A 21,730-nucleotide genomic window follows, 5' to 3' on the forward strand; every position below is an offset into this window, starting at 1 on the left:
AAGTGCATTTAAGACATAAAATAAAAGTGACAGTTACCTGTGCTGAGTACCAGTCTTTCTTATCTGGAGGAACAGAATGGCATGCAAGCTGTATTTATAAACTGACTAAAAATAAGTTATTTTTAATACAAGATTTATAAATTTGACATTAAGCAATACAGTTCAATATGTCAATTCCAAAACTAAAGAGGACAACTGGGCAGATACATGCAGTGTGAGAGCACACAGCGAAGTGACAGAAATGGCCTATTTCCTACTGATAGTAGTTTCAGCACGTCCACATATGGCCTAATGGCTTAACACGCTGCTGGGTCACGGGGACCCCAGGGATGAGAACTGACACTCACAGGCCCCTGTGAGAATATGCTGCAGGGCTCAGCACAAGTTTTGTTTTCCTCTGTGTCTGCTTGAGTACAGAGTAATACAGCGTCCTCCAAACATCTCCCACCAGAGCAAGGGCTAGGTAGGAAACAGTTGAAGAGTATTTACTCCGAAAAGTCAGTTCATTTATGTGTGAATGTACAACTGTATCCATACAATTTTTATCTGTTAACACTAACACAGAAAACAAGATTCAGTGGAAACGCTAACTCACATGATACCAGGCAGCAGCAAATCCTGCACTTCCAATTCAAAAATACAAATGTGGCTTGTGACTCTTCCATATGGACTTTTTTCACTGATAACTTTAGTCTTCCAGTTCAAGTAAATGGAATAAAAAATGCAAGTAAACGTGCAGGCTACAGCCAACAGTGGCCTTAGACACATGAAGGTCAAAAGAGACTGACCACCAAAAACATGAAAGTGACAGAATAAAACTAGTTAAATTAATCCAAGATATATGTCACTGTTGCATCTTCTAGAACCACAGGTAGGAATCAGCTGTTAGTATTCTGTATAACATGTCCAGTTGGTTAGAACCACCATGAACTTGCAAATGTTTGCTTTGTTTAGTTCTGTTAAGTAGAGAGAAATGACCTAATTTCTGATATAAATTTCACAGGCCAGTTACTCTAAAATGCATTTGTTTGAATAAAAACTACTTACCCAGAGGGACACTCGAAAAGGCATTTCAGACAAAAGAAGCCCTAGTGTCAAATATTTTAGTCATTAAAACATAGAACAGCTGCATGTTCTCAGTGAGGTAGCGTCTGGAGTGAGAAAGCAAGTTTGAAAACATGTATGTCAGTGAACTTCATTTTTTGCAATTATGATGTATAAAGATTGTGTAAAAATAAGTTATAGCACTGATAAGCGCAGCTGTAATGTCTGTTAGAATAATCTACTTCTGAATAGTTTTAAATACAATGTCTCCATCAAAGTCCCTTATAAATTCCATATATCTGGCACAGTTCTGCTCTCAGAGTGAAGATTCACTACTGAAACACAGTAGTTACTTTTTAGTTTGCTAGGACAGTGGAAGAGAATTCAACCCTGAAAATATACATCTGCACAGACTTTCCGCAATGTCATATTTAATAATGGGGCAACTCTTGAGTACCTCCATAAAAGCTGCAATGTATCATGCCTCCAGAAAACAAAAGCTAGGAGAGTAATAATACTCTTATGTTCCCAATGGAATAGCGAAAGTCTGCATGTCACACTTGTCTAAACACAAGGTTAATGTCCTTTTCATACCTGTGCTGACAGACAGGCACCTGTATCTCTGCTGATGCAGTGGAGTGCAAAAAAATCATTCAGACGTAAGCTCCAGCATCCTGACTCTTCTTTCAGTGCAACTTTAGCGGATTCAAAGCAGTTTACACAGAAGAGCACTGCAGGAATGTCAGAAGCCATTCCACAGCCCTATTTTGAATCTGTCAGATAACCACCTCAAGCCTGGCCAGATTTCCAACACAGTGAAGAGCAATCTGTAAATACATCTAACATATACTACGATGACTGAGAAAATACGATCAGTAGCTAGTTACATACAACTGGTATGTAACTCCAACTAGTGGAAAAAAACACAGACTGTTAAATAAAAAGTGTTATTGCCTAAAAGTAACAGTATGTGCCCAGGATTATCACCACCTCCAAATTTATGAGCATGGCACTGGAGAGAACCAATTGCGGACCAAATCCACCTCCCTGAATTTTAAAGCAACAATGTAATAGGAATTTTGCCAATACTTTCCACAGAGCATCTTCTCTACTAAAACTAAGACAATCCACAGATGTACCAAATTTGCTCAAAATCCAAACAGCACAGTTATGGACTTTAATTAACAGTAAGGATCAGCTGTGGACGTAGCACAGGAGAAGCTTCAAGAACCATGCCAACATAGAAAAGCTTTCAATAACATTAAATCTGTTTCCAGTACAGCATCCTCAAAGCACAATGAATGCGCAGCTACTGGAGTCCCCGTCCAACAGGAACAGAATGAAGCCTGGAGGCAGGATGAAATCCTATTTGCAATGTGACTTTCAAAGTGCTTCCACATGTTCTGTAACACCTAAAAAAGGATAAATCAGTCCTAGCACTCTACAAACACCCCAACTTTGGGCAAAATATAAATGCCCAAAGGCAAGAAGTTAAAAAACCAAACCAGCTTAACACTAAGAGTGACATACCTTTCACCCATCAAACTTAATGATCTTTCTCTTTCACAAGAGAGACCAAGAGCAAATGTACCCTGCTCTGCATTTGCACTAGTCTGCTCTCTCCAAAAAAAAAGAATGTTAGAGTCTTACCTAAACAAAATAGCAAGCATTAGAAGAAACAAAGCCCTCAACATGGCTGCTACTACATTAGATTAATGTATTTTACTTTCATACAGAAAACCTTAAAGACAGCTGTAGAGACATCTGTTAACAATTCTCAGACCTTCACCAGCTATACAGGTAAAGTCTTCGCCACCCCTGCCAATGCCAGACTCCAGTCTTGCCACTTAGGTATGCTTTGAGCTCCAAAGAACTACAGCTGATGATTTTTAGAGAGTGGGCAAGGCGGACCATAAACAGTAAGGACAGATTACTCCACACACACACCACCCCCCCACCACCCCCAAAAAACCCATATTAAACTGTGGTTGAGAAGCTATACTACAGGCAATCGACCACTTCGGAATAACCATTTAGGAACTTTAAGAAAATGAAAATGTTTTCAGCATATTTCAAATCTGCATGCATTTCCATTCATTAACCACTTTTCCCAAAATATCTCAGTTTATTCTGCTCCATTGAGGAGCATCAGGAAGAAAAGTCACCCTGTCAGATATTTAAGGACATAGGAGACAGCATACTTCTCCTGGAATGTATGAATTTCTGAATAATACCCAAGAACGGCGTGACAGGATACTCTCCTTCAATAGCACAAAGTTCTATTCTTTTTCTGAGCAAAACATAGTATCACCCACCAAACCGATGACTCTACATCTGGTTTATCTCGTTCCCTCACAATGGCATACTTCCTGTCTGTATCTATTAAACACCAGTTAACACCCACTTTGCATCCCAAGCCTAATAAAAGTTTCCACTACTGCCCATCTGAAGGCACAGTATTTTAGAAGATAAATTCTGATTGAATAAGCTAAAATGCCTCATTTTAAGTTTTCATCTACTTGCAAATTTTTTAAATAGTAATAGTCAACTATTCTGACCAAATCAAGAAACACATGTAAAGATGCGTTTGCTTCAGAGTAATTTTCCAAAGAACAAACTAAATTAATTCAGTGAATTTCAATATAAAGTGGGCAAATAAGGGTAAGTAAGACCCATTATGATGACAGGATTTCTATGCCTCTTCGGCACAGAATAGCCCAAAACCTTTTTTGACTTTGGGTACACGTGCCCAGAATAGATGAATGCTTCATTTAAATACAGGAAGCATTTTGTCATTGTAAGTGCAAGTCCTGACTGAGAGTTAAAAAAAGAAGTTAAACAGAAAGACGTGGTTCACACCCTTTGTGTTCAGAAAAGGACTGAAAAAGTTTCAGTAAAACTAAATGTCTAGAAATTGAGCATTTTGCTTTCCAACCTGTGTAATGGCTAAATTATTAAAAAATAACGATCCTCAAGCTAACAGCTCCATTCTTTCCTAGATAGTGTTAAGCCTTAATCTAAGTTTGAGCTTCCATAGAGCAGTTACTCACTTTCAAAGCTCTGGCAAAACACCATCTCTGTTTAGTACTGGATTACAGTTCCTTCCTTCTAGCTGAAAACTAACATAAGACAAAGACAAATAAGCATATCAAACTAGAAGTGCTACACACACTTGAGTATACGTAAAAGGACACATAAGCAACTATAGTAAAGTCAGGCATGAACCCAGTGTGAAAGTTATCTCAAATTTTATATCTGCACGTACCCACGGCTTTACAAAAATATATAACAGCCAGTTTAAGAATTCCACCTAGCAACACCCCCTACTGAACTATCAGACAGAATTACTTTAAGTATAATACAAATAAAAACTAATAAAAGGTCCTTATGTGTCAGAACCATAGACTGTTTTCCTTCTGCATAGATATTTAATCCATGAGCTTTCCATAAGTTTCATTTGCTTACAATCTATTGTAGAGCTAGTATTAGTGTGCCTTGAGAAAGGAGCTTCTGATTACAAGGGGAGCATAAGCAACAAGACACCTTAAATTTCACATTTATTTTTATTATTGTGTTTCTTAAGTATTAATATTAAATATTATTCTAAAACATTAAAATAATATTGTTTCTTAAACAAAGGGGAAGGAGAAATGGTGACACAAAAGAAAGTATCTGTTTATAATACTCCGATAATCTGGAATGAGTTACCAGAATTCAAAAAGGTAATTTCAGTTTCGCAGGCATTAATAGTCGGTAATACACACACACACACACAAATCATAGCACAGAAGACGCTCTCAGAAGTTAGCAAGTGCTTATAACCTCAAGCACTGGAAGGAAAACCTGGCGTTACTTGGCAATTTTTCTATTATCAAAAGGGAGGAAGGATTCCTTTCCAAGTACAACCCACCGCTTACCTTACAAGTCAAACTGTAACCATAACTCCACTTTTAACAGAGAACTAAGTACCTTTCTGTGAAATCCAAGAGGCCTATCATTTCTGCTCTTCCAGAAAAATAAAGATAATTATATTACTCCTCTGCCTAGCTACATCATATATTTCTCCTAGATAATAATGTAGGATATCTCAGACAGCGATTTTCCAAGGCATTTGTTACATGAGTAATCTGGCTTTTAAAAAAGCCACATCCTTTGCAACGAGAGCTGACTGTAAAATAGGTCAGTGTGCAATGAAGCATGCCACTGGCTCATGCTTGCCAAAAAAACCCAAATAATAATTGATGGCAAGAGTACCTCATAGAGATCCGAAAGAAAGGCAGAAACTCTTACCTTAACAGGAAAGCTACACTTGCCAGTACGAACGCCTTCTTCATCAGTCTGCCACTGATGAGGCCTACTGGCCTCTGGGACATAGACATCTTTCTTTCTCCTAAAGCTTTGCCGTAATTTGTTCATTTCTCAGATTTTCACGTCCTAGAAGAAGGAAAAAAAAAAGGATACTGCCAATAGGCACCAAAACACACATTTAGCCACCCTGGGTCAACCACTATCATGACAAATGCCCCTATGCAAAATCTGAGCTTCTGCAAATATGAATGGAGGTACCTGTGAAAGGAAAATATTTTGGATAAAGATTCAAAGATAGATAGATATTCACTTGAAAGTGGAAAACACAAATCAACATTACTTGTTTAATATCTTTCCACAGCAACGGAAACAAACCCAGGAATGACTATTACTCTGAGCATGAGGTTACCTAAAGTAGCTAACAGAGAAGCTCTGAAGAGTGATGTGCATGAAATCCTGCTTCCCTGAATTTAAACACCTACCTAGAGCAACCAAGCAGGACACCAGTAGCACAAGCTTCCAAGGCACCCATGCAAGGCAAGGATCCATAGCTCTAAAACTGCTCCTAAAATTAGGTGCTTGTGCTGTTCTTTAAGTACAAGAAGCCTTCAAAGGGGGAAGACAGTTCTGTAATTACACTTCCAAAGCCTAGAATTAGATGCTTTTTATACACTATTCTCTTATGTATCAGTTACTATATACAAGCCAATCCATCCTTTGGACATGCTCACCTTTACTAGATTCAAACTACAATTAGCCTATAAGCTATCGGAGAAAGTCCTCAAGACTCAATATTCAGTTACAGAAGTAAAATCATATGGGATAGAATGTGGGGAATATAGAAAACATGCTGAAAGTCTTCTTGAGATATTATTGTTCTTTCCCGAAAAAGAAGCCTTCCTACAACAACGACATCTCATTTTGATAGAAAAAAAGATGCTGCAGAATGCAAGGCAACAAAATCTAACTGGATTATACGTGCTTATTTCCCATTAGATTAACTAAACTACTGAATATAGAAGTTTATGGGTGTCAATAAGTGGCCTCTGAATGAAAGCAGCTTGAACAGTATTTTAAACCCTGAAAATAACCACTGTCTTCCAATTAAAACTATTTGACATAGGTGAGAAAAACCAACACATTCATGTTTGTGGTACCTGACATTTAAGAAGCCCAAATTTAAAATGCAACAATTTCAAAGCTGAACAGAAGTCAGAAATTAAAAGCATTACAGAAAATCACTGCTCAACACTACTAATTCTGATCAGCCAAATTAAAAATATTAAATCGTTTTATATCTCAGACACCCTTTAGTGATTCCAAGTAACAAAAAGGTGTGAGTTTTGTCACTGATTCCCCAAACCCTCCTTCAGCAACTGTTACTTTCCTCCTCAAGCTGTAAGTCATTAGGCAAGTCAGTTGCCACTGTATCTTACAGGCATGGCCCTGGCTCATTCCTCTAGAATCTTCCATCTTTCCATAATCTATTGAAAGCAATATTGTAAAGTAAGTAATAATTTAATGATATACCCATGGAGAAAGAAAACATCACTACATCACTAGAACTGGGAAATTTAAGAGTGGTGATGCTAATACTTGAAGCGCAAATAAGCATGCTACTCAGGTGCATGAGTTCAGTGACAAAGGAATGCAATGCTGCCTGGTCTTCTAGCATTGCGGAGCAGTCTTTCAGCACAAGGGATAACTTCTGAAGGATTTCTCCATTAGGAAACAATCAGACCAAACTCCACTTTGGCAGCAAACACCTGCGCTCAAAGCTGCTTGATGAGCACTTGAAAAAGCAAAAAGGTGTGGCACTCCAAGCAACAAAAACGTCTCTTGCAAATTAAGTGAAAGGTTGAGATGCATGGCAAAGGCTAGAGGACTGCCCCTGGAAGGGAGGGTGCACCTAGAATAACCACAAGCTCTGACAAACAGTGTAAGAACAGTGATAGGAAGTCGCTCAGGGATTCTCAAATCACAATTATCTAGTTACAAAGCAGTGTTAGCTTTATTCCTTCATAGCTGCAAAATGCCCAACATATCTAGCAACATGAAATATTTTCTTAAATTTACGTGGTGGGATTTAAAGATTAGAATACTTGTGCAAAATAAAAAACATGCATATTTCTTACCACTAAACAAGCTGAAGCAGCTCCTCTACAAACAGTTTCCTTATTTTACAAGCTAAAGCCATTTAAAAAAAAAAAAAAATCTTTGAGTGTGCAAAGGCAATTCTGAAAGTTTTTAAGAGGAGGTGCAAGGCTTCTACTCTCCATCAAAGCTTAGAGGCATTAGAGCAGTATTAGTTATGTACTTTGCTTTACAAACTGCAGACAGAGGACTCTACACATCACTAGGTCTGAAGGGACCGGAATTTTGAGGGGGGCCATTCAATCATCTCGGGCAGGCGACATGCACTGCAGCAAATCTCCACGTGGCACCTCGGCTCACAAGAACAGACACCCACTCTGGTCCCTGCTGAAGACTGGCAGTGACATGGCACGATGAGCAAAACTGCTGCTCCAGCTGCTTTGGTGCAAAGCTCCGGAGTCTGGGCAGCACATAGCTTAGAGCCCAGCTGCCTGACCTTGCACTCCAGTGACTGAGGAACAGCCACAGATACTCTGTTCTGCCAAACAGGGCAACAGACTTTTAAACTGATATAAATAGATGCAGTAAGGCCCATGGGCCGGTATGCTGAGTATGACCGATTAAAAAATGCTTTGTAGAAATTTCAAGCCTACGAATGTGTGAAAACAACCTGTGGAAAAGTTTTCAAGGTAACAATCTCAAAAGGTTCAGTAAGTAACAAAACAAGAACTGAGAACAGCACACAGCCACTGTAGCACTTGTGAGACCGCAAATACATTATCACAACATTTGCTTATGCGAGCATTTCCTTAGACTTCTCCCAGGAATCACTGCTTTTGCCCATGAGACTGGCACCTTATCAGAGATTTATTCTGACCAGGAATCTCAACCACAGAGGAGGATGAGAATTAAGAGTTCCTCAACTACACTTCCTATGAGAAGCTTTTTGCCCAAAAGTATTTACTTTTCACTGAAAACCAAGCCCACTTTCCTACATGTTCTAAATTTGAGGTCACATTGCCAACAAGCGGCTTAAAAATAGCCGATTCTATTTAATAGAAATGCTGACAAATAGCAAAATTAATTTCTGGTCAGGCAACCAGCAAGCTTTCTCCAACTGCCACACTCAGATTTCCTGAGATGTCAGATTGTTTTGAGTAGGTTATAAAATAGTTTGCCCTATAGACACCTAATTTGCTGGTAACGTGCATGTCAGCCCAACATAACTAGAATTGCCATCTGATGGAAAGCTTTAAGTAAAACAATTCACACAGGCTGCGTATTTGAGGATTCAGGAGAGAAGCACATGAATCGCTGCAATCAAGTGCTGAAATTTCTAGTAATTTTGTCTGAAGCTAAAAATCCGTGTGCAGGAGCTCGAGAGAAAAATGAGTGAGCATTTTCTACTTGAATTCTTTGCAGTGCACTTCACATTTCCATACAAGTGTAGCACGCCTGCCAACACAACGACATATACCAACCTAGGCTGCAACAAGCTAGCAGGGTATTTTCTACTAAACTGACAGCACCACTGATACTGTAAAAAGTTTTATATTCTGTCTTGCAATTCTGTAGGCTGAAAGTTATGTCCTAATTTTTCTATATTTAGCAACAGATTGCTGTCCTGTAATTACAAGTTTTTTTTAAAAAAAGAAACAAACCAAACCACCAAATACACTATTTTCTTTTCACTTTTACAACCTCAAATCCAGCTTGGGCCCAGAGAAAGAACAGAGAAAGAGTATTTGAAAGTAAACCTGGTGAAAAGACAAGATGGGAAATTCAAAATGTAATTAAATCACAAAACGTAGCATGCATCAGAGACAAACCAGTAACAAAGGCTGAAAGCACCAAGACCTTCTGGAGAAGAGAGGAAAATAGAGCCACTTAGGGTTCCGTTACATTTCAAGGTTATCTCTACCAGGCGGCCAACTGCAGACAGCTGGACATCTGAACCCTATGTCCACTGGGAAAGAAAAAGAAAAAACAACAAAACCCAAAACCAACAAACAAGAAATTCTCCGCTGCTTTTGCAATCCAAGAGATTACAACATTAGACTAAACATTAGACCAGTTCCCAAAGCATCATACAAGCATCTACAAAAGGCATCAAAAGACAAAAGTTATTCACATAGTGATTTTATCCACTCATGCTGCCATTTATTTCTATGCAAAGTTACGTATTTTGAGAACACAGCTCCAAAGTCAATTTAAGGAGAGCTCTGGCACCATTATTCTTCTGACCAGCTGAAAAAGTATCATTTTAACCCATATCAGTTCACTGACAACTCCAGGGCACCACAGAGACAGAAACAACATTGTCACAGAGAGAAGTGCGTGTTAAAGCACTCTTGGCTTCAATGCCTTGTGCATCATCAGGTTTTGGCTGCAGAACAAATTACTGCAAGATAAACTAGCATGTTAATTCATGTCTTGTTAGCTGCTCTGCAGTATAAATGTGTTCAGTTTTACCCTTCAGTGAGCCCAAGCCAACAATTTAGCCTTCAGTGAGAGAAGGGTAAGATTCCACATTAACTGAAGTTAGATCAGGTAGGAGCTGCTGATGATGCAAATTTAGAGCTTAGCTTGCCTTGCAGGAGTTTAGCCATGTACCTATACCTTCAGATAAGCACTTCATTTACATTTTGCGTAAATGTTTCTTGCATACCAGTTGCTGCTACAAGGTGAGCCAAACTACAAAATCTGCAGGGCTGAAGGACAGTATTGGTACCTGAATTACGTTCACAAATTGAGGCCAGGGGGTGCTACAAATTTCATGTTAAGCAATCACTTAGTTTCAACACTGAGGACAAAACAGCAGCACAAAGTCATTTTTATCTTTCTTCTGAACCCTAGCCTTCACAAAGGTTATTTAATCTGTATTCAAGTATGTGGTATGTTTTTTGTTTGCAATGGAAAAATAATAAAAACTGATTTTAACTCTCCAGCCAGTTTTTTAAAAACCATTTAGAGAGTTTGGGATTATTTTCTGTTTTCTCTCAGAATTGAATACTGTTTCCTATTTACCAATTTAGAAAACAAAGTCATGGGTCAAATAAGGGCAAAGCACTCTCTGCAGCTTGCAACAAATACAGAGCAGCCAGGTCACAGGAGGGAACACCCCCCACCACCATCACCCCTCCCAGTGCCATGCTCCTGCAAGCCTGAACCATCAGGAGCACACCAAACTGACATCATCAATAAAATTCCTAGAAGTATGCATTCTAGGAACATAGCTTTAAGAACGATGTGTTATAGGAATCATTCTAAAATTTACAAGCCTCTGCATAAAACTAAGTCAATTAACATGTTAGAATCAAAGTAATTTAAAAGAAAAAACAAACAAAACAAAAACCACAACCAACCAACCAAAACAAAACCAAGTCTCTCTCATACCTCTATTGCCTGCTGTCTGAACGCAGGTCAGGTAGAAGCAGCTGCACAACTATCATCTCCTGCGTGCTCTTTCCCAGTGAAATGCACCTAATATTGCTAATAAAAAAAGACCAAGCTAAACAGAGCCCGAAACCCAGAGCAACAAGTTCATCCATCTCCAGTATGTTTTTTGCCTAAGAAATACCAGGCATTTCTTGACATCAAAGCTTTCTGAATACGAATGTGGTTTTCCTGCCAGAGTTACCCGATACTTCAGATCTAAAAGGACATGCAAATTATCTTAATCTCCTTGAAAAAAAAAGTGTTTGCCTAGCCCACTTACTAGGAAAACACCCCAGACACATTCCTCTGCACAATTGTAAAGATCTGTATCCTCAGAAAACTCAGTGGCTTTAAGTTCTCGTGCAAGTACAACCTGGTCACACCTGTTCAAAGACTCATGTCTAACAGCTATATTTTAGCATTATCAAAACTGAAATTTTATATAAAATCCACAAGGGTCCACACCTTGCGAAATACAAACAGCCTGCACTTCCAAATTTCAGAAGAGTATCCCACGTTGCCCTTTCCTATACAACTCAGTTCACTGCTGTCACTTCAACATCATTGTACATCTTGGCTATAACCAGGACACTAGGACACCAGGGAGGAAATATACTTGTTTGAAGCCAGTTTCTTGGGACAAGATTTGGTTTTGGCAGGCTTACTTGCAGTACAAGTGCAAATATAAATAAGTGGTTCACATTTAGATCTATTTTGCTTTCTAATGCACAGTTTGAACCCTAAATTTAAGATGACAAGGTAAGAATGTTTCATTTATAAGAAAGAGGCAAGATAGGAAAGCAAGTTGAGTGCTGCCAAGGTAAATAGTCTGTCCCTGTCTATTATGAAGCTGCCAGAATGGAGTTTTACTTCTCTGAAAAATCCTTATTAAGCATTGCTGCTAAACAGTCTCCCCTCCTCTCCCACTTACACAGTACAAAAACATGTAACGCCCTATCTCTCCAAGTCTACTGTAAAGGTTAGCCAAAACTTGCTGCAATTGCCCTGCAACAGCCTCTCTGCAATTATTCACTAGCAAGAGAACACAGAGTACCCTTATCTTCTAAGGAAGAAAAGGTCACCCCATGTGTCAGATTTTAAATGCAGAACTTTGAGCCTTTTTGTAAGTTTAGATCCCATAAAATCTAATTAAATCCAGCACTGTCACACTGAAGTGAAGGTAGGCATGTAACCACATAAGCATGCTCACTAAAAGTTAAAGGCCCTGCTTACGAAATACAGTATGACTAACTACATTATTCACCACATGGCTTTCCAACCCATTTACCCTTTCATTACCCAATTAAGATCTAATAATACAATACTACAAGTAAGCATTCTAAGACATCAAAACACACATAAAGGTGAAGCACGAATGCATCTGTCGAGCCAGTAAATACATTTTGTTGTTGTTATTTTTTAGAGTTCAAATTAAGGGGACTGTTGCAGAAAAATAAAGTGTTGGATAAGTAATAAAAAGACTACTGAAACAGGCTGTAGAAAACTCACCTTCCAGCAGTGAAAGTAATATTTAGATCATACTTCAAAAAAATACACCAGAAACAGCAACCTTAAACTCTTTACATAAGATGAAAGAGGTCAGAGCCGTAACAACAATATAAATTTATCTGACAGTTCTTAGAAATTGTGATGCACTGTCATCATAAGATGTGAGATACTAGCCATCCTGTCTCATATCTGAGCTCAGGTATCATGTGAGCACTCCACAGCTGTCTCCAGAGCACTTGACAATTCTATTTGTACCATGGGTGAGTGTGGAAGAAGGGGGGGCGGGGGGGAATGTTATGACAGCAACATCTTACTAGCAAAAACCAGAGTTAAACAAAAATTGCAGACAGCTTATGAAATATCAGGAAATGAAATCATGAACTGTACTCCAGTAGACCATCAACAATTGTGTGGCTAAAACATTCAGCTACCAGAAGCCCTGCCCTAAAGCTTAGAATTTTGTAAAATATGCCAGAATCTTCAAACATAAATATCCCCAGACTGCACCAATTAAATACAATATTCAGTATTACACAACAGTATGTAACAGAGGTACCAGTACAGCGACCACACTCTGACTCTTAAACTGTCAGAAACGCACATGTTTGATCACTGCAAGACATAATTATTCCTAAAGATAGGCAATGCTCTTTCTAGCAGTTGTAAGAGTAATCACTTGCCTCTCCCAAACCTGTGAAGTTCAGCAAACAGAAGAAAGCAAGCGCTGTTTTCTCCATCAATAACTATTCTAAAGCAAATGTCCCAATTAATCAGACTCCACAACAACTGCAAACTCTGACTACGGTCCTGTACAATATGCTAAAACGTTTAAGTGCAGATATTTAAGGCCGTAATCCCCTTGTTTTATAGGCTCATTCTAAGAATACCCTGTAATGACTGTCAGTCACTAGTGAAAACCAAGTCTCCTAAACACTCTGTTATACAAAGTGAGTTGAATTATGCTACCTATAATAACATGAAAATAAGCAAAAGTTTTCTAAAGAAACACTAGCTGTGTCTTGTGGAAAGCAGTTCAAGCAATTCCGCTTTGCAGCTCATCTGCACGCATGTGAAGAATTTTAACTAACCAAGTCACATCATTTCCAAGTGAATCATTTACATTTAGGGCAGCTAAATCTCAGAAAACCAAGCAGTTTTCAGACATGAACATCTCTGTTTATAGCGTATCTTTAGAAATACATGCTGAATTTAGAAAAGAAATGAGTTACTGAAGTAAAAAAAGGGCTGAAACAGTAGAAAAAATTTCCTTTAATCACCCAAATCCAGGAACCAAAGCTTGAAGTTAAGTATGTCCAATCTCACAAAAATAAATGCATCTTCAAAATTAAAAGAAAATAACTTTTACAAGTAAAATAAGCATATTTTATCGGTAAATCGGTCAGAAATCTAAATTTTTTTTACACTGCAGGTACTTCAGTAGGACCTATGAGTGTTTTATAATGAAATAATCAGTATTTGAATAGCCAAGGAATTGTATCCAGTACAGCAAACATCTGCTGCTTAGGAGCAGAAAAGTTCAAATATAAATCCACCAATCACACCTTTGTGCTATTTATCTGATCATTACTTACTCACCTTGAGTTCAGAAACACATGAACATGCTGGATTTTTGGTTCTAGATCTTAACTGAGAGATAGAAACAGCAGACAAACAAGCTACAGATCCAGCCCACCTGTTTCAGGAAACAACATGCACTCTAAACCAGATTACATGGAGGATCCATTTTAGCAAGATTAAAAAATTGTATTCATACTGAAGCTTTACGTAGTGTTTCACATACAATGCACATGTTCAACACAAAAGTGAAAGTACCAGTGATTTAAAACTCCAGTCCATGTGACCCACAATCTGGAAGCATTTGGAACAAACAACTACTAATTTGTCTCAGCTTTATAAGAAGTTTTCAGTAGGAAGGGATAGTAACCTGCCAAGTCTGCCATCAAGTAGGATTTGGGTATAGAGAAACTAGGTAAATCTACAAGAATAATGGCATGCTCAGATGCGGAATGGTGAGTTACACAGGGCTCTGCTGGAAACAGTGATTTTATTCATATATGCTTTCAAAAGCAAATAGTTAAGTGACTGTTTACAGCTAATACAAAATGTTCTAGATTAAACTAAACTAATTTTGGAGATACAAGAGGATCTTACAAGAAGTTACTCTGTAACAAAAACAGCAGAGAAAAGCACATGGAAGAAGGGTAAGTGAATGACTAACTATAAATAATGATGAACATTAATTCAGCTATTACCATTGTCTAGGAAAGATCACAAATCACATGTTTAGTCCTCTAAAACTGTAACTGTTCAATAAACAAACAGTAATAAGAATTATTATGAAAGGAGCAGAGCAAAACCAGTAAGATGCCACAGCATAAGACCAGATTGTGCTCAGCTTCAGTTCCACATAGTTCTTGTAGTTAATATGCCCTTTCTGAAATGAAACAAAAAGGTGCAGGAAGGTAACAAGGATAATTAGGACTACATCAACAGCTTCTGCTCAAGGACAGATTACATACATCAAAGGTCTTCACCTCAGAAAAGCAATATGCTGGTGGAGAGAGCTACAGAAACTATAGCAGTGATACTATAGCGATAGAAGCATAGGAAAATGAACAGGGAAAGATGGTTTTCCAATTCTTTTGTTGTAGAAATTGCAGAGAAACAATGGAATTCTCCAGTACTCCCAGGTTTCAAAATAAAATTAACTTGCTCAATTCCTTGCCCTGGGATGTTTTACAAACTAAAAACAGAAAAGGATTTTAAAAAACCCACAAAACAGTTTAATTATTTGATCAAAACTTCCAAACACTATTAGAAACTATAGTGGAGGTGCAGCCTCCCATTGAGGAAATCACCCAGTCCAATCTGATCAGCTGGGAAGGCTTATTTTATGTCTGCCATAGTGTTCTATTCTTCCTCAGGATCCAACACTGACTGTATCAGAGATAATCACTGTGCTATGGAGCCCTTGTTGCGAACCAGCATAGCTCACAAGCTGGTCTCTCCCTTCACCATCAAGCCAACTGGCCAAACTCCCATGTTACAGCTGTCACAGCAGAGTTGTTAGCACCAGCCACACCAGGACCAGCAAGAGCTGGCTCACGACACATGATAAGGATTTCCTTTTCCCCAAACACAGAAGCAGAAGTTTCTGTAGCTCAAGACGTTAAAATGAAAACCAGCACATGAATTTGTATATTCCAGATAGCTGACAAAATTTGAATTACTGTGGCAACAAGCCACATATGCACTAGTCAATCTCCATTAGGAAATGAAAGTTAGCTTAAATTGCCACAAAGTATGTGTGAGGAAAAATTAGCTCAAACATTCACAGGATGACAGATGACTCCTTGTTATACCATTACTGCAGTGGGCCCAAGCACTTCAGTCAGTCACTGCTCAGCAGCTGTTACATGGCAGTTCAAGACACTTCACTTGCTCCCATCCTCCAACAGTCAGATAAACATAATTAAGGTCCTTTTATCTGTGCATTTTCTTCAGCTTCTTCATGCCAAATCAGCCACATTTTTGACTGCAGCCAATGCAGAGGAGGGTGAGTGTCACAACAGGCATTTTTAATATTAATTTATAAATCAAAGTGAAATTGTGAAGGAAAAAACATTTGATCATCCCTCAATAAGCCTAGCAAGTTCTTTTTTACATAAAAGACAGGCAGAATCTTCTCATAGAACTTGCTCTGGTGTATGGCATAGCAACTGTGGTCGACTTGTAAGAACATAATTTTTTCTTCACATATTCTTATTTATTATATTAGGAATTAATGTTAACATTTGTACACCTGACCACTGCAAGTTATCAGTTGTTCCATAACTCTCTTCTCATAACAGCTCTTTGCAAAACATTACCAGGAACTAACAGGATTATTTCCCAAATCTGTTTTCTTTACACAAATGTAATCAAATCAGAAGCTAGCTTAATGAAGTCTGATACAAGCTATAAATTCTTTTCAGCACAGAGGATGCAACACTTCCTCAATCTCCCCACCAGTTAAAAACCTTCAAAAATATTCTGCATCCTCTCTAGAGTCTAATACAAGCCACATGTTTCATCACCCACAGAAGAATTCACAAGATGTTTGAGCAATCTGTCACCATAGTCCCTATGAGAGCTGTCTAAACAGGGTACTCTAACATGATTCCAGCTTTCTGGTATAATTTTGTATATATACAAGTAGTATTCCTTATGATTACACAGCACATAAAACCTCATTTTGTGCCTAACGCTTCCCATGTCTGCTTACTGTGAGGCCTTAAGAAGATCCAAGCGCAAATTCAGTGGCATGCTTACTCAGTGATCTTGAAAATTGTATATAGCAACATAACTAATGAGACACCTTTTAAAACTATTTAACTTCATAAAATCCTGATCTATGTAATTTGCAGCAAAAAATTCCCCAACCTCAAGTGTCACAGAATCAGTTGCCAGAACATAATGTTCATATGACAGTAAGCAAGAATATGTTGACTTGGTGACTTACAGTTTTTTCCTCAGATTCTGCAACAGTGCTTTCCTTAAAAATCCCTCTCTTAAAACCCTTCTCTCTTGAAGCTATAACCTTGACACCATGGATATAAAACAAATATGAACCTATGGGCTGAAAAAAAAAAAAAACAAAACAGAGAGATGATAAAGTCAAGTCCAGTATGGGCTAAAAAAAGTTTTGTCTGAGAACTTGTATCCTTTCCTCCCTCTACCTCAAAAGCAAATGGATTTTTAGATTATTTCAAGTGCTTCTTTTAAAGAACAACCCCCACAATCCAAAATTGTTACACCATTATAGCAACTTCCCACAACTCCAGTTAAGGCTGGATTTTCCTTTGTTCCTGGCAACAAACCTGAAGCTTCTCAGACCTATGCCAAAACCTTTTATCTTACTAATTTCAATGTTGCATGTTATCAACTGGGGGTAAGGGGGGGGGGGGGGCAGAAATCTCAGTGGAATTGGGGAGAATTTTGGGTGGTGGATTTTTCTGGTACAAAAAAAATAAGGGACAAAAAGACAAATCAGACTGCATTTAATGTTTGGGGTTTTTTTGGAAGAACTCCAAGTCAAGTTTTTCAGATTAGCTTTTATAAACAGGTGCATACTTCCCTCCCTACTCCCTCTTCCTATCACTCAGCATTTAAAGCCTTTTGCTTATGGGGATAGTAATGTTTGCCTTTACAGAGGCAGTAGACAGGATTTTAACAGCAATTGTTACAAAACCTCACAGGTGCTATTTTTTGAAATACTGATAGGAATCTCCCAGACATTTCCTTTCACAGAAGTTACCAAGTTTCATTATGACCACTAAAACTAGTAACACACTGTTGCTGATCAGCAATAATATATTATGAATCTACAATTACATGCTCAGTGACAATTATCACATACAGCTTGAAATGTCTATAAATCCAGGCGTCCGCATCTAAACTGGTTATTTACACTCCCATTAGACTCAGCGGAGAGAAAAAACAGTTCAGTTATACAAACCTACTTTAAGTATATCTAACAATGAAAATATATTTCTCTAAATAACTAACTCAGTGGACATCCAAACAGATGGGTTTCCACCCTTTCCATCTAATATTCCTTCATGATAATGATTTTTTTAAAGAAAACATTAATCAAGAAATGGAAGGAATATGTTAAGTTTTCTAACAATCTAGTCAAAATACTTGGTCTTGGAAAGTATTGGAAAGCATCACAATGAGATCTTAATTCCAGCCTGTAGAGATTTACACCAGTTAGTCCAATTTAACATCCTCTAGTAGAGAAGAAAAAAAAAAAAAAAAACCACAAAACAACAAAAACACACACACACACACACATAAAAACCCAAACAAACACATCTCTCCTTTCCTTACCTGAGACAGACTGTTCCAAACTAATAAAACTGCTTTACCTACTAACTGCACTGCAAGCACTCACATCAGCATTTCAGCTTTAGTCAAAATTAAACCCACGGTAATTTAGCACACAAGCCAAGTCTTTGGCTTAGATTATAATGGATTCATCCTTACTGTACCACCTTCCTGGTCATAAATACAGGGATCTTAATTCAAGTTTTTTCTGTTAGCTTTCTCTTCCGCATATTAATTTCAACTGTTAGCATACAGGTTTCATTATCTCTTTCAAGATCAGCACAGACTTTCTGCTACAATACAGACAAGTACTACAAACAAACATGCATTAAAAGCCAGAATAGGCCTTTGCACCTATGTTTTCCTTACAAGTTGTACTCACATCTCAAAATGAATTTTAAGAAAAGGCCACAATATGCATCCTAATACCAACAGTTTAAAATAACCTTCACGTAATAACAAACAACTGAAATTGTCTGTGGAATCCAAAAATTAAGATCAAAAGTGTTCCCATACTCTTAGTGCAGCAAGACACAATGCACTTAGTAGCAAGACAAAGTTTAACCAACACCACTTTAACAGTTGATCAATTATACATTTAAAAGAAAGACATGCACCTCAAAATGCGAGTGCTGCCTTTCAGGGCCCCAGTTTACCTGTACAAGGAGCCAAGACTATCGCCTTCTTCCACAAATACTCACATTCACAAAACTCCTGTTCTGCCATTACTTATGAACAGTTCTCCCATCTAAAAGATTCTAAACTATGGTGTTCATTTTAGCCTTGATCTCCAAATAAATGGTCAATTTAAGAAAAACAGCAGAAGAGCATGAAAAAGTGCCTTTTATTTCAGCAAAAGCTTCAAATGAAAGGATAATTACAAGTAACATCTGCTGAATTAAGTCAGAAATATCTCAAGCTATCAGTAAAGCAGATTTTGTAAACTAGGGCCAGGTAAGAGCTACAGAAATATTGCATATCATAGTGCAATCGAGCACCTATTAACTCTATTTAAAATAAGCTGCCAGCTGAGACATGGACAAAAACACAAAGATGTTCATTACTCAAACAAATTGAGCACTTGGCTTTCTTGTTACTGTTCAAATAAAGGAGGAAAGTCCAATATTAACGTCACATTGAACTACAGAGGTAAGTACAGAGAATACAGATCCCTAAAGCTGTCCTCACATTAGTTATGTTACTCTATAGAAATTACCTCTCTCGCTCCTGCCATGATCTTAAGCAAAACAGGATCCTGTTTATCATATGTGGGATCATGCTTCCATCCCTTTCAGATGATCAAACATATCCCACAGCCATGTAGCAGGTCACATTCTCCCTGAGGGAGACCAGGCTGCCCATGCATCGGTACCAGAGCACAGGCAGGGCTGCTGAGAACAGCAGCAATTCAGGAGCCCCACTGAAGCCAACGGTACTCACGAGCACACCAGTCTGACTGAATGACCTTGGCCAGGCTGGAACTGCGAAATCCACAGATGTCTCTCACCTTTCTACATCTGCTGTACAGTAAAGCAGCTACAACCATCTACTGCAACACACAGAGTTTGGTGGCAGAAAGAGAGTGTGCCAGAAAGTACATTGCCCAAAAGTGACACATGCTGGAAAACCACGCAGCTGCAATAGCCTCTTGAATCATGCACTAGCTGTCATCTTCCCAACTTCAAACTGCTTGGCACAGGAACAAGTCAAACAGGAAACAACCAGGAAAATTGTCTTCATTCGCACTGGGCTTCATGTTCATCAGAGCAATCAATGAAGCTTCAAGTTCAGCACAGACAGAAATATCACCCGACAAGCCTGAAATCCTGCACCCCTTGGCAGCCTTTCCACATCTGCAGCACAGCACACTGCTACCAGTCACTTCTCAAAACTAGATACAACACAGAGCAAGCAGCAGTTCAAAGTAACAGAGTCATCGCTCACAGGAGTTTCCTCTGAATAACATATTCGGATTCTACCATTGCCATATTGTGCATTGCCTGCTGATGGACGACCGCAGCGGCAAGCAACAAATTTCACTCCTGGTATGAATAAGTTTGACGTAGAAGCAGTATAAGCTCTACAGCTTGGGCGAGCAGGAAATCCTGCTGCTGCTGCTGCCCAGGCCGGTAGATGAAATAATGCGCCTTGTGTTGACGTCTTGGTATGGAGAGCACCACCTTACTTCCACAAAAGACAGCTGCTTCCTGGAGTGGCAACTGAGCTTGGAAGCAGAAGACAAGATGAAGAGAAAAGCAGTCTGAAAATGCCTGAAATGCAACAGCTGGCACCCAGCAACAGGGCAGGCACGATACGGACTCTGTGCAAAGGATACTGGACGTTGTGCTGCCAGATTCACACAACCATTAAAGTCACAACCGTGTTATCTCCACTAGTGACTAGTCACAGGGTCCGCCGATTCGAGGAGCATCTTGAATAAACTCAATTATTCTGGCAGATGACTGCAGCGTAACTATTCCATTCATAGATCACCATTCTTAACAGTGCCCTCTGCCTTCTGTTTCTAAACCCAGAAACCATTAAAAAAACCCCAGTCTATTCTTTACAGAACGTGCAGTTGTCCCTTATACAACAGGCAGCATATAGGACATTGATAATACTGCTATCACCATTTAGAATGTATTTAAACTTATGTAGGAGACAACACCACCTTCCTTCACAGGGAATCAATTATATGTCCCTCAATTATCCAACGAATCCTCTGTGTACCTTAAACTTCACCTTATTTACTACATTCACAGTAATGGAACTTAGAGGCAATATTGAGTCAGTGACATAGGTACTGAATTGAGATAGAAAGCTAGCTTATCCCACTCTAGGAAAATCAGATCTCTTAAGAAGCTAGCATAATCCCATCTTGCTGGCAAGTTCCATAGGAGTGGATCTTGACCACAACTCCTTGATCACATCATCATTTTATGTCCGTTTGAGATTACCAAAGCCACATGTTTCACTTGGCCAGAAAACACTAGTGCACGTGGCAGAACTTAGAAAGTCCACTCAAACTGGGCTGTTGTTCCAGCAGCTTTTGTAATCTTCACCCCTGCTTAACTGATGGCAACTAGTGCCTTGCAAACATACAAAGCACTAACAAACCAAAGTTTGTCTACATCAGAATGGGTAGGGTCTCCCTACGTGCATTTTCTAGCACTTGCTGGCTGCAAATACCTCCCATTACTTCTTGAAAGACAGATTTCATTTTGAAGGCTGATTGTCCATCAGGTGCCACTTACCTATATTACAGTGCCACTTACCTATATTACAGTGCCATCCTTCTACTGTGCTCATAGTTTGCTCTCTATCTTCCCAGCTCAAATTTCACCTCCTGAGATCATCTACACATCAGCATCTCACCTGCAGCTTTCTGGAGCTGCACACGTCGCACCAAACAGCTAACACTATTAAAGGCAGTTGTCTCCTCCAGCCG

General features: G+C 38.8%; 1 protein-coding gene across 7 annotated transcripts in view; it reads right to left on the minus strand.

Moving 5' to 3' along the window:
• The window catches only part of NUMB (NUMB endocytic adaptor protein), a 35,148-nt gene extending 29,688 nt beyond the window's left edge, over positions 1-5,460 (minus strand). For all 7 annotated transcript variants that reach the window (XM_086462443.1, XM_009946580.2, XM_009946578.2 and 4 more), the window contains exon 1: positions 5,335-5,460. In XM_086462443.1, the coding sequence (XP_086318569.1) occupies positions 5,335-5,460 (126 nt within the window). The remainder of the gene's footprint in view (positions 1-5,334) is intronic.
• Between the last annotated feature and the right edge of the window lie 16,270 nt (positions 5,461-21,730).

Source organism: Leptosomus discolor, chromosome 3, assembly GCF_034619465.1.
Source record: "Leptosomus discolor isolate bLepDis1 chromosome 3, bLepDis1.hap2, whole genome shotgun sequence".
In the NCBI taxonomy this organism is placed as follows: Eukaryota; Metazoa; Chordata; class Aves; order Leptosomiformes; family Leptosomidae; genus Leptosomus; species Leptosomus discolor.